This window comes from Leptopilina heterotoma, unplaced genomic scaffold (genome assembly GCF_015476425.1).
Source record: "Leptopilina heterotoma isolate Lh14 unplaced genomic scaffold, ASM1547642v1 Lhet_212, whole genome shotgun sequence".
Classification (NCBI taxonomy): Eukaryota; Metazoa; Arthropoda; class Insecta; order Hymenoptera; family Figitidae; genus Leptopilina; species Leptopilina heterotoma.
The window spans coordinates 1549825-1563388 of record NW_025110930.1 but is presented as its reverse complement, the minus strand read 5'-3'; the positions used below and the strand labels follow the sequence as shown (position 1 = coordinate 1563388).

Genomic DNA, 13564 nt, shown 5'->3' with positions numbered 1-13564 from the left:
AATAATTGAATGTCGAGTATTTTTTGACAAAAATTGAATCGTTTTAAAAAATTTGATTATAATTTTTGAGAATAGTTTTTTGATTTCTATAGTATATTAGTTGTTTATCCATAATTTATATTTGCGTTAAATATATATTATTTCTAAAATAATATAACGTTTAGATAAAAAAATGTATTGAAATTAAACTTAAATGTTTGATTAAAATTAATGGTTTTCTCAGTGAACTGTCTAGAAAGATAAAAGAGAAAAAATTAGTAGTTGTAGACTGTCATAGCTAGACACACACACTCTATTAGTACAGAGTTAAACAGAAAAGAATTCCGCACAGCTTTATAAACATGTTTTCCAAAAATATAAATATAGATATAAGTACATTTTTCTCCCACACTTTCACTACTCGAAAACAAATTGCTCTTCTCTCTCATTGAGATATCAATAGAATCCAGAAGAAATTGCGCAGTGCATTTTAAATACCCAATGGGAAATTTACAACTGGCGTAGTACTGCGCCAGCACTGGCAGCACTGGCGGCAAGGCTGAGAGCCAGCACTGGCTTGACACTGGGATGATAACGCCGTCTGGTGCTGCCGAAGTACTGTCTGTCAGTGCTGCCAGACAGCGCTGGCGCAGCACTGGACCAGTGCTGGCTAAGAATATTGCCGCAATAAATGCCGTATTGTTATTAATTAGTCGTAAATTCATAATTATAAATAATTTAACAACAAAATGGTAAATAATATTAATAAATAGTTATTATTCATAAAATATTTCGCTTCTTAAAGAAATTGTATTAAAGATGAAGACTAACAATGGATATAGTAACTAAAGTAGAAAAAAATTGTTTATAACATTTAAAAATTAAATAATAAACAATTACAGTAAGTGTGCATTAGATTTTCATATTTTAGTACCTAACGATTGGAATCTTGAAATATCGAAAACCTATGAAAATAAACAAAATTGCTGACGAGGGGAATCGAACCTACGACCTACGGACTAACAGACTAACTCTCTAACCACTATGCTAACGACACATGTGTACAGTAAAGTATTAACATCTCAGTATCATTCAGACATACAATTATTCAGTCAAAGATGAGAAAAAAATAGGGATACGTTAGAAATAAGAAATTGAAATAAAATAAATTAAACTACATTTTTAATAATTAATTTAAATTACTTTACTTATTGCATTTAACATTTTACGTAATTCTTAAATTACGTGGTAATTTTTTAATAATTTTTTATTCATAGTAAGAAGTATAATAGTATTTTAATAGGAACCAAATTATTATTGAGATTAAAGTTTAAATTTTGTTTATAATTTTAATTTGTTTAAATATTTTATTATTTACAAAATTAGACAATTATGTTAAATTGTTATTATTAAATTTAATAAAAATAAAAAGAACAACTGAAAAGTAAAATATTAATTTTTTTCAATAAATTTATATTTATAAACATTCCTAAACTTTTTTATAATTTTTTTCAAGTTTATGTCAAAAAAGCAATGTTGGCAAAGAGCGTTGTGAACAATTTTTCTATACTCAGCCAGCACTTGCCGCCGTGGCTTGTCCAAGCTTTGGCAAAACAAAAATTCTGTACTGCGCCAGCACTAATTGTCGAGGCTCGGCTAGACTACGCCGAACAATCGTCTGAGTACTAAGCCAGTGGTGAACATCGGCACTACACTGGCATTTCCCATTGGGTACAGGCAAAATGTAAAGTTGGCAATGCACAATTCTAAAAGCCTTTCTTTAATCATTTATAAAATACAATTTAAGAACCGTGTGTGTGTGTGTGGAAAATATGTATTAGCCAAGCAAGTCAGTATCCGCGTGGGTGTGGCCGAATGTTTATTGTTTGAATTGGAAGTTGATGTTCTCCTCAGGTATCTTTAGATTAGTTTGTACATATCGACTAGAAAATCAGACCCACAAAACGAGGATACAATTCATTTCCGGCCTTGAGTGGTGCGCTTCCAGAAATTGATAAGATAACAACTACTTCCTCCTTTTTTTGAATATTTGATTAAGTACTACAATAAATTATATTAATATACTCTGCACGCGATATAGGCGCACCGACATAATTTTTATTTTTTATAACTAAATTATAAATCTTGATTGCGTATAGCGTAATACCAACTTCCTTTTATTGAGTAATAATTTCATTCATAAAAAGTATCGTTTGATTCATTGCTTGAAGTGATTTTAAAAAATTCTCTTGTCAAAAGAACGTGGAAGTGAAAAGCGATGAAAAGTTACATGGAAGAAGAATCAAAAGTGCTTTAATAGCAATTATGAAACGCGAAGAGTAGAATTTAGCGACACTTTGGTCGGTGTTATTTCACTGAGCTGGATTTTACACAGAAATACGTACTATGAATAGAGAAAGTGACTTGGTGACACAGTATTCTTCCCGAGCTTCTATTTTTGCTTTGAGATCCACGCCAGAGCTTCAAAGAAGTGCTTATTTTTAAATTATTTAGAAGAAACGCCTTTTCGTAATTCCAATTTCCACCCACATCAAGATTATCGCACTCACATTCCATGCGCCTATAAAAATGGTTTTAAATACTGTGAACCTTAAAGATTAAGCTTGTCCCAAAAGTGTAATTTAACACGGAGAAAGAAAACATTTGCTTTCGAATACCAATTAATTTGCCATGACAATTCTGGAGAATGTTGCTGTCTGTTAATTTATCAGCTCGAACAACTATTTTTACCAGTTTTTATGTTTTCTTTTCTGTAGCATTTTATTATACCGTCTTAAGAGCATGTGCGACTTTTGGGTCACGTGCAATCAATGTCGAATGAATTTTTCAAATTAAATCACAAAATGAATTTTACAACTTAAAATCAGTTTTAAAAATTTAAGTTCTAAAATTAGATCTGTTCAATTTTAGGCCCAAAATGGCTTTAATTTTAGAAAGTAAAATAAGTGATTTCAGACTTTGTTTACCTTCTGTAAAGTACTTTTTAAAAAACTTGCTTTTGCGAATGAACTTTTAAAGTTGACTATTTTCGAAAATGTCTCAATATTGCTCAATATGGGTAGATAATTGAGTGAATCAGAATGAATTAATAAAGTGTGAAGAAGAAGAGAAATGGGTCGAAAATTTTTTGCTCCGTGAGGAGTGTCTAATAAGGTGAGCAGACATCTTTGTATAAGAAGGCTTTGCATTAGGTCGAACGCCAATCAAGTTTGCGCTCTGACCATCATATAGCTATAAAACAAAGAGACCTTCGTCTTTCATAGGCTTCATCACGTGTGAAGTTCAAAAAAAGATGACTCACAACACAAGTCAGAAAACATCGGCTCAAAAATTCAGATTTAACTCTGCATCTGCAACTTGAATTTTTTCCTTAAATAATCTCTTGATACAGAATTACATAAAATTATTTTAAAAATTATTTTATTATTTTTAAACTACAGTTATTTCAAGTTAGAAAAAAGGAAAAGAACAAAATAAAACATATTTTCACAGACAGGAACACAAAATTGTCAATTTATGGAATAAATTTGTGATGCGAATATGATACGGCATAATATGACATATTCTCAAAGCAATTAATAGAGCGATGAACTGTTTTTTTTGCACGTAATTCTAGAACTGTTGAATTAATGCGACTTCCACAATGAAAAAGAAACGTTGAGTCGAATGGAAAAATAAATGAATAGGTATATAGTGGAGAGAAGAAGATATTTCCAGCGGGAATATTAAGTTTCTCCGATTCATTACGCAGTCATTAAAAATATGTTAATTATAATTGAATTGCATTGCACTATTATGCAAAATTTGTAATATATATACTTTGCTGAATTATAATAATTATCGTAGAAATTAAGTATTTTTAATTTAATAGAATTTCAATTTTTACATGAATAAATTTAGTATAACAATAGAAAAAACCGTAGAAGGAAACCCAAAAAGAATCTCGAGTTCCTTAGAACGAAAAATTAATTACAATTGGAATTTTTCACTGAAAAAAAGTTATGAGGAATCAATGTATAAAAATAGTATAGAAAACTCACCAAATCATGCGAGGCATTTGACTGTCAGAATAAATTCTCACCTGAAAAATAAAAATTAATTCGATATTCTTCGTGTGTTGTATTAAAATGTTATGAATAAAAAAGTTGAATTTGATAATATTCGATACAGTTTCAGTATGACAAAAGATGTTGGGCCATAAAAGAAGAACGGTATGGAGAAAATAAAGAATGAAATGACCGGTTTTTGTGCCTCAGGTGATAGATGAAAAAAAAACTCTGTATATAGATAATTATTTCATGACCTTTTTGAATTGTTACAGGCTTCACGCTTTATTACCAGATTTTGTTTGTAGTCACATTGTGTCTTCCTTTGGCCCAATATTTGATTTAAATACATAAATAACAATAATAATAACAATACATGAATAAGTCGTATGCCTGACTTCATTTAAGAGACTTTAACAGTATTTCAGATTTTCTATGGTTTCCGTGTTGCCTATAATTTCTGTCAGTGGTTTTAAAAAGATCAAACGAATTGGCGTTTGAAGCTATTTAAATTTTCATCACACATTTATTTTTAGTCGCTAAAATCTTTTTTGTAATTAACGTTGCAAAAGAATTATTGTATTTTTAATAAATTTCACCTTTTCTAGAATGTGTATAAACCACAATTATTTCTATAATTAATTTCATATTAGGAAACTGAAAAATCCGAAACAAAAGTCATTCTCAAGTATGTTCAACTTGAAACACGAGTCATAAAACAAAGTCTGAATCCACTATCATAAATAACAAAGTGTAGCGATTCGTCACAGATAATGAATTATTCTTTCATATCAAAAAAGGAAATAGGCCAGCAACCGGGAATGATTAACTCAATTATCGTTGATCAATAAATTTTCTAAAACTGTAAATCTCTTCGGTAGCTGTACACTAAATTTTACATCAAGTTGAAATTTAGGTATAAAAGCAAACAAATTTAGTCGTGATCCTGGAAAAGGAAGGAGAAGCTGCCATAAAACTGCTAGCACTGTTTATTAGTGTAGTACCTCGTACAAATTTAGACTCCGCGTATTCATGCACTTTTGTAAGTATTTTAGTATGAAAGTAAGAATGTGTATAGGCGCTATTCGTATATATCATGCCCAAGTACGTATGCATGCGTACACTTCAAGTATCTAACAATCTCATATGGTTCGATAGAATCGAAAAACGCTTCTTCTTCTTCTTCTTCTTCCTCTTCATCCTACATTATAAAGTATCAATTTCTGGGGGGAAATTACAATTTTCGATAAGGATTGGAAAACAAAGACGATTATCAGAGAAATTCCTCGAAAAGTACATCACACACGCGAGTTTAAATTTTCGAGAAAGTTATATGTATACGCATTTGCCTCAACTGCCAGGAGGTTTTGTAAATAATATTTATTACTTTCTTGGAATGTTAACTTGGAAACATTGAACCATTATTTATTCTTCAAATCATTGCAAAAAATGAACGAGATTTATACAGTAAAATTTCACAATGTTTCTTGAAACTATTGAAAAAAGAATATTTTCAATATTTACATGTTATCAGAATTTTATGAAACTCGAAAATATTTAAATAATATTTTTTATCACACTCTTGATCCAATCAACGTAATTCCAAATGCGAATGACTTGATCAGGATCCCCTGAACCACAAGTTACACGATTTGTAGCTATCGCCACTTGGTATTTATCATGAATAACCACAGGACTACCGACATCTTTCTGTAAAAGAAATTCGAAATTTAAATTTTATTTCAAATTTGAAAAAAAGTTGTCGACTTACAAAACAAATGCCATAATTCCTTCTGCTGATAAGACACATTTCTGTTTCTTTTAACCAAGTGTATTTTTGAAGACATCTGTCCTGAGCTACAATTCGCGATGTAAAGTAATGAAGGTCACGAATGGAAGTCTCGACTGTGTTCTTTAAATCAAAAAGTTATGGTTTCAAATTGAATTATCTTCCTAAAATAAGTGTCTCAAGCTAAATAGTTTGAGACACTTATTTTAGAAAGATAATTCAATTATTGTTAATGCTTATGGTACATAAGGTTGCCACAAAAATTTGATTTTCTTCTTCCCTGATCCTTATTACAAAAAAAATTAAGGGGAGTTCAATTGTGATAATAGTTCTTAGAAGCAAAAATTTCCCTGACCTGTGGCAACCCTGATATCGCAATACTCACTGAACTAGCCGCTCCCCAAGCAGTTATTTTGACAGGTAAATATTGTGAAGTCAGGTCTCGATAAGGAAGATCTACACTTTTAATAGTATCTGTAAATTTAATTTCCTGCTTTACTTTAATCAGAGCTAAATCGATTGCTCGATTATTTGCGTTTTCTGGGTGAACGACAACCTCAGAAACGTTAAAAATTGTGCCACTCTTATCTAAATTTGTCCAGTCTGTTGTACCAGCCATAATGTAATAAAGAGTTGTGTTTGGCCTAAAACACAAGAGGAACAGAGGAACTGCATTTAAAATCCATTACCGTATTGCTTGTTTTTTATTTGTACTCATTAATAAATAAGTAAAAATAAAAACTAAATTGACAATCAGTAATAATAAATACTCACGAAATAATACAGGTTGCAGCCGTTAAAATCCATTTTGAATTCAAGATAGAACCACCACAATAATTACCAAACTCATCAGCTGTTTGAATAGATACATGATATGGAAATTGACCCCTACTAGCCTTAACGCCCCCAGAAAGTCCTAAAATTACCAGAGGAATTTAAGTTTCAAATTTAAACAAATTCAAACAAAATTTTGAACAGAATATAAAATTTAGGTAATTACCTAAAGAACTGCCAAATAATGCTAAAAGCACAAAAGTTGATACAAGTAACCGACTCATATTGCAAATCTCTTTGATACGACTTTTAATGAGTCTTCATTATTTATACTGATTTTTATCTAATTTATCAGACTTTTAAAAAGAAAATGTATTATGGCTACAAGGAAAAAAAATTAAATTTTAATATTACATGAGAAGGAAAGAATTAACACTAAAAGATAAAATTCCATTCATATTCATGAAATTCTTTATTAAATTCTCTAAAAGAAGCAGGTCAATTATCTACAATATTTATAAATATACATAGTTTAAAAATAACTTTAAGGAGAAAAATAAATATGGTGTTTATTGCTGAAATTAGTTAATATTTCGTTTGAGAAGAGTTTTAGTAAGTCAATGATCCGCAGCACTTACTTGAACAATCATATAGCTTTTGAATCGCAATTGAGGAAATGGTAGTTTTATAGCACTATCGGCACAATAAACTGGGATAACAATGAATCGTTACAATGAGAAAGGGCATATCGTGAGTCATCAATAACAGCAAGATTATTGCCTCTTTATTACGAAATCAATCAACTTTCAATATATGTGTATTTTTAATTATTGCGATCTCTAATGAGAAAATAAATCAACTTTCAATAAAACGATTCTTCAAGTTCTCAAGATTAAAACTATAAGACTATCTTTAACTATCTTTTAAATTTTAACTGTATTTCTTTTAAGCAAAATGTCTCTGAACTTTCGAAAGACAGTTACTGATTCAGATTTAAAGAGTTTTTAAAAATATTTGAGCACAGGAAAATATTTCGTACGAGAAAAATTAAACAAATAAGTTCACAGGGTTACCACGCAACCTAGAAAAACCTGGAAAACCTGGAAAGGTCAAGAAATTTAACAAAACCTTGAAAAAACTTGGAAAAGTCAGGGAAGTTTTATCGGAATCCTGGAAAATTATTGTTTTCTAAAGTTTCTAATTTTACTTAAATATTTCAAAATTAATTCACTTTTAAAAGAGTTGCGCTTACAATTTTCATAAATAGATAAAATTCAAAAGGTTTTAATTTGCAATTTTGTAAAATTTCAACTTTGAAAGAATTAATTAAATAATAAAAATTTCACAAGAATTTTATTATTTTACAAATTCTTTATAAATTTCTTCGCAATAATACAATTATTTTCATAACTAATCAAAATTTTTACAGAGATTCAATTATTTTCATGAATAATATAAAACTTTACAAGTTTTTAATTATTTTAATAAATAATAAAACTAATCGCAGAATTTCAATAATTATTTTTAATACAAATTTTAATGGAATTTCTCAAAAAAAGTAATTATTCTTAAAAATTTTATTAAAATTCATCAAAGAAATTCAGTTATTTTAAAAATTCTTCCTGTAATTTATTTATTAGAATTTAAGAATTATTGTCAATACATTTTTAATTAAATTTCTTGAAAGAATTAAATTATTTTCAAAAATTTTAATGAAATTCTTTTTAACAATTCAATTTTTTTTCAAAATAATTTTAATAAAATACTTCGTACAGAAATTTAATTAATTTCAATAATTTATCAAAATTCAATTATTTTCAATATCTACTATTTCAATAAAATTTCACAATAAGACTTCAATTATTTAAAAAGAAATATTATTAAAATTTGTCTCAATAATTAAATTATTTCCAAAAGTAATAAAATTCCTAGAAATTCAATTATGGTCAAAAGTTTTAAAAAATTCTTGACAAAATTTCAATTATCTTTATAAATAATAAAATTTTTCTCCAAAATTCAATTATTTAAAAAAATTTTAGTAAAATTCTTGGAAAAAATTGCAATTATTTTCAGAAATTTTAATAAGATTCTTAGCAAAATTTCAATTATTTTCAAAAATTTAAATAAAATTCTTGACAAAATTTCAATTATCTTTATAAATGATAAAATTGTTCAACAAAATTCAATTATTTAAAAAAAATTTAGTAAAATTCTTGTAAAAAATTTCAATTATTTTCAGAAATTTTAATAAAATTCTTGGCAAAATTTCAATTACTTTTAAAAATTTTAATAAAATTCTTGACAAAATTTCAATTATTTTTAAAAACTTTTCTCAATTCAATCAAATTTTTTACAGAGATTCAATTATTTTTAATAAAATTTTAATCTAATTTCTCGAAAAATGAAATTATTCTTAAAAATTTTATTGAAATTCGTCAAAAGAATTTTAATTACTTATTTAAAAATTTGTTGATAAAATTCTTTAAATGAGAGTTCAATTTTAAAAAACAGTCAATTCTTCAATAAATTATTTATTTGCATTTCATTTATATTTAAATAATTGAATTCTCGTAGAATTTTTTAATAAAAATTGATTTAAATATGAATTTCAGTTAAAATTTTAGATAATAATTGAATATTAAATTCTCTAAATTTGAATTAGTAAAAATGTTTTCTAATTTGATTTAGTGACTGAATTTCTGCTTTTGAATTAGCAAATTTTTCTAATAAATAGTCGTTTCTACTAATTTAATAGTAAAATTTACTAATTCAAAAGCAAAAAGTCAGTCACTAATTCCAATTAGTAAACATTTTTACAAATTCAAATTTAGAGAAAAAGTATTATAGCTTGAATTATTAGAAATAATTAAACTTCGAAAAGGTTTCAAATTATAATCTTTAAATGTTTCAATGTTTCATACTTTTAACTGAAAATTGGGTAGTGTTAATTTTTTTGAAAAAGTTTAATTGAATTTTTTATTGTCTAATATATATTTGTATGAAGAATTTCCGAATAATCGTTGAAATTTCGTAAAATTGAATTGTAAACAAAAGGATTTGAAAATTTTCAAAGAAATTTTTCAAAATTTATTAAAAATAATTAATTTAAAGAAGAATTTTAGTTCAAAATTCTAGAAAACAATAATTGAATTGAAGTGATGAAAGTAATTTTGCATTTTTAATTATTATAAAACATAAAAAAGGTTTGAATTTGAAAGGACACCGCACTAAATACACTAAAAATGGCTTTCTGTTAAAATTCTTAATATTTTCAAAATTTTTAGTTTAAGGTTTTCTGTTTAAAAAAATAATTAAGCGAAGGTCAAGAAATAAATAACCGAAAGCCATTTTCAGTGTGTTTAGTGCGGGGTCCTTTAAAAATTTTTAAATTTGAAAGTTTTAATTTTTATGGAAAAATTATAATGACTAAATATTTATTTAAAAAAGATAAATATAACAACGCGGAATACAGTATTGCATGAAAGTTCCATGTATTTGTAAAAATTTATTGGAATTATCTATTTTTGTAAAATATAAATTTAATTTTAAAAACCTAGAAAAATTCCGTTTTTTAATCTGGAAAACTCTCAGGGAATTTGAAATGAGCAAGAGCGTGGCAATTCTGGTTTAAAAGTCACATGGAACTTGACAAGAGAATTTTTTCGAATTGAAAATAAAATCAAACAAGATTCTTCTCTTAAATAACGGAGTATTCTTAATTCAAGAGGAAGTTTGAAATCCTTTAATGTTGCAGTTATGTGCACTTTAGAAAACAACAATCTTATCTCCAGCATCGCGTAATCTCTTACAAGATATTGTGCTTTTTCCTTCTTAATAACTTGTCGTAATTTATGACACCAATACAAGAAACACAAAATAACAACAAACACTCCTAGAAACAAATGATTCTTTCGGATTAAGTCATTTCCTTCGGACTTGAAGAATGCAAGATATTTATTTACATAAATCGACAAAAAATTTGCAAAAATTTTTCCCAACAATTTTAATACGTTTTTTTCTGAGTGGATATAATAATTTAAAAATAATAAGAACTGACAGAATATTTTTAAACAGTCACCCATTAAGTTCACATGATTTGAAAAGGAGTTAAATTTCTTTTTTTTTTGTATCAAAAAATTATTTTTGAGTCTCGTCAATTTTGTTTTTGTATATAACATCTGAAGAGAATCCGCATTCGTATCTTGAGGCTTGCATGAGTGTAAAAATGCATGCTGTGTTCTGTATTCGAAGGTTTTAGTTTCTTTCTTTTTTTTCTTCTTCTTTTAATCTCAACAGATTTATCTTTACAGACATAAGCCAACACATATTCAGTGACGAGTCACATAGCTCTAGGTCGATTTCTTTCTTTTCGTCAGCCATTGCTCTTTCAGTGCGTGGAGATGAAGCAGCAATTTTGCACATTATGAGTTCACTGTTACCGTCAATATCAACCACAATATTTCGCTTTTTCTGACACGCGGAGGCATTTTTGGGCGAACTTGCAGTTGTGCATTCTTAATGAAAGGAAACTCGGTTCACTCACCTCAAAAAATTCACTCATTTTCAATGCTTCTTGAAAACTTACCAGAAAATATTCCTTTTTTATTTTCAAAACTTTCTATATTTTTAGTAAATTAAGTTTATGTAATTTATTTTTGTTTACGAAATTTTGTATAATGTAATCGATCTAATGGAAATTCGAATATTCATCCGTGTGTTTTATTATCAATTTTCTATTACTGTTTTAAGGGTTCTGCTACAACTGACGAACTGCTACTATCAGGAAATTGGAATTTGTGAAGTATGACAGGTTCTCTGATTTAAATTGAACATCAAATTCTAATGTTCAGTTACTGCATTTTATCCTATCTTTAATATCAGAATATCAATCACGAATTCGAAAGTCATCTTATTGAAAATAAATGTTTATTATGAAATTCAATTTTCAAACTTTAGAATTTTAAGCTTTTAATAAAAGAATTTTTAAGGGTTTTATATTCTCTAAATTAGAATTGATTATCTCTTATAAATCATCAATTAGTTAAATACTTAAATTAATATGGTACATGAATCAGCCATTAAAAAAATATAATATAATCTTTCGATTAATTGACGAATGTCACCAGATTAATTATTTGCTCTCATTATAAGGGTCTTTGCGATCCATAAAAGCATCGAAATTAACTTCAAGCCCCTTTTGAGCTTAATTTCTGTTATTGATATCTTTAACAACTTTAAATACAAATATAAAAAAATTGTAAATATTAAAAATGATTAAAATTAAAAAATTCTATAAATTACATGGTTGATTATTTGGGTACAAATTTGTTACATTTGTGAAACAAGAACTAGAACAAGAAAAAATGAATGCAGTCAGAGTAAAATTTGTGAATTTATCAAGTGCAAGATTAATTTTGTGCTAGACCAATTGAAGGCTAAATGTACACACTACATATGTTGAGAATTAATTTGATTCCTCTATGCCGAGTGTGTCTCGCGTGATTATTGCTGTGCGGACCATTCAAAATAGCTGAGGCGACCATGCCAACATACCAATACGTCTGCGACAGTCATTCCAGTTTGTTACAAGTCCAAAGCACCCACTTCTGTCGCTAATACAAGCATGGCGCCAATAACCATATCGCGAGCGATTATCCAATCAACCGCTAATAATTAGACTGCACTTAAAAGGATCGGCTTGAATCATAGATTGCAAAAATGATACACATACATACACATGCACTCTCCTCTTACTCCTCTCACATTCTTCTCCCATTCACATTATTCACACTCTGCTATTGTCTGAATAAAGATTGGTCAATTCTATCTCAATGTAGTTTCTGCGTCTAATGTAAATCGAGAAATAGAAACTTTTCTCTTTCTACAAATGACATTTAGAGTTTCAGTCCGGACAAAGAGAAAAGTTTAATACTCCTTTATAACTCCTGCGATCATCTTTTTCCGTTAGAGTCTCATTTGAATAGTTTGGACCGTTATTACATTAATTATATAAATTGAGAAATTTACTATCTGCTTTAACGTCCAGCGGATGTCCAGCGCGAAACGTCGCGTGGATATTTATGGAATGGCCGCTAAGCGACGTGGAAGCTTCACTTCCGCGATAAAGCTGCGAGAAAATAGTTTTGAGTAGCTGCTAAAAATGAAAACTCTCCTCTTAAGAGGTGCGCGCATCGTAATTCAGAATCGTTACGAGCTGACAAGGGAGCCTTTTTCTATCCTGAATGAATAAAAGCAGAATGAATGAAAAGTGGTTTTAATGAATTTTAGATCCAGAATCCAATTATCAATTCTCGAAGAAGAAACTTATTTATGTTTGAAAAGACTGGCGAAGGATTGGAGACGCAAGTGCTTTTTACGATTGCTAAATAATCGTCATTAAAGTAATTTAGTTCTCTGTTGAAGCAAAATGTGTAACAGAACTTTTCTCTTTGCTCCACTTGTTGTAACTCAGACAACTACATAGTTGTGTGGGGTGGGATCGAAGCATCTGTCAATTGCAGCCGGTCACTTATTTGCTGTATTACGCTTTCAATTCCGCACTAATCGAATTTTTACGGGGCCCGATTGATATCAATTTTGCCCTTTGCCTTGAGATTTCCGGTTTTGACATGGTTCATTCACTCTGGAAAGTTTCATCTTCGGGAGATGTCTCTAATTACTTCCTTATAATGACTGTTCCTCTTCCAGTCAATTTTGACTTTAGATAAATTATTTCATCTCAAACAAAATTATCAAATTTATTATTCTGCCTAAAATAATTTGAAAATGAAAGTGACTAATATGTCAATGCAGTTTCCTGTCAGTATGTGAGAAAAATGAAACTAGAATTCGGTAATCAGACACCAAGATACCGGGTCGATTGCTTATACCAGTGATAAAGGAAAGCTTGGTCATCAGCATGATGATGATCATCATCATTCTATGGAATGCCGCG

The 13564-nt window shown here is 28.5% G+C and overlaps 2 protein-coding genes across 8 annotated transcripts in view; one reads left to right on the top strand and one right to left on the bottom strand.

The window, feature by feature from the left end:
• The window catches only part of LOC122501725 (probable GPI-anchored adhesin-like protein PGA55), a 61473-nt gene that overhangs the window by 9249 nt on the left and 38660 nt on the right, over positions 1-13564 (top strand). The gene's annotated exons all lie outside the window — the stretch shown is intronic.
• On the bottom strand, positions 5446-6996 carry LOC122501726 (chymotrypsin-2-like). The gene is made up of 5 exons (XM_043611441.1): positions 6836-6996; positions 6610-6751; positions 6221-6479; positions 5818-5958; positions 5446-5756 (listed from the first exon to the last, which is right to left on the bottom strand). Exons 1-5 carry the CDS (start codon positions 6891-6893, stop codon positions 5604-5606), a joined length of 753 nt encoding a protein of 250 aa, XP_043467376.1. The 5' UTR covers positions 6894-6996; the 3' UTR covers positions 5446-5603.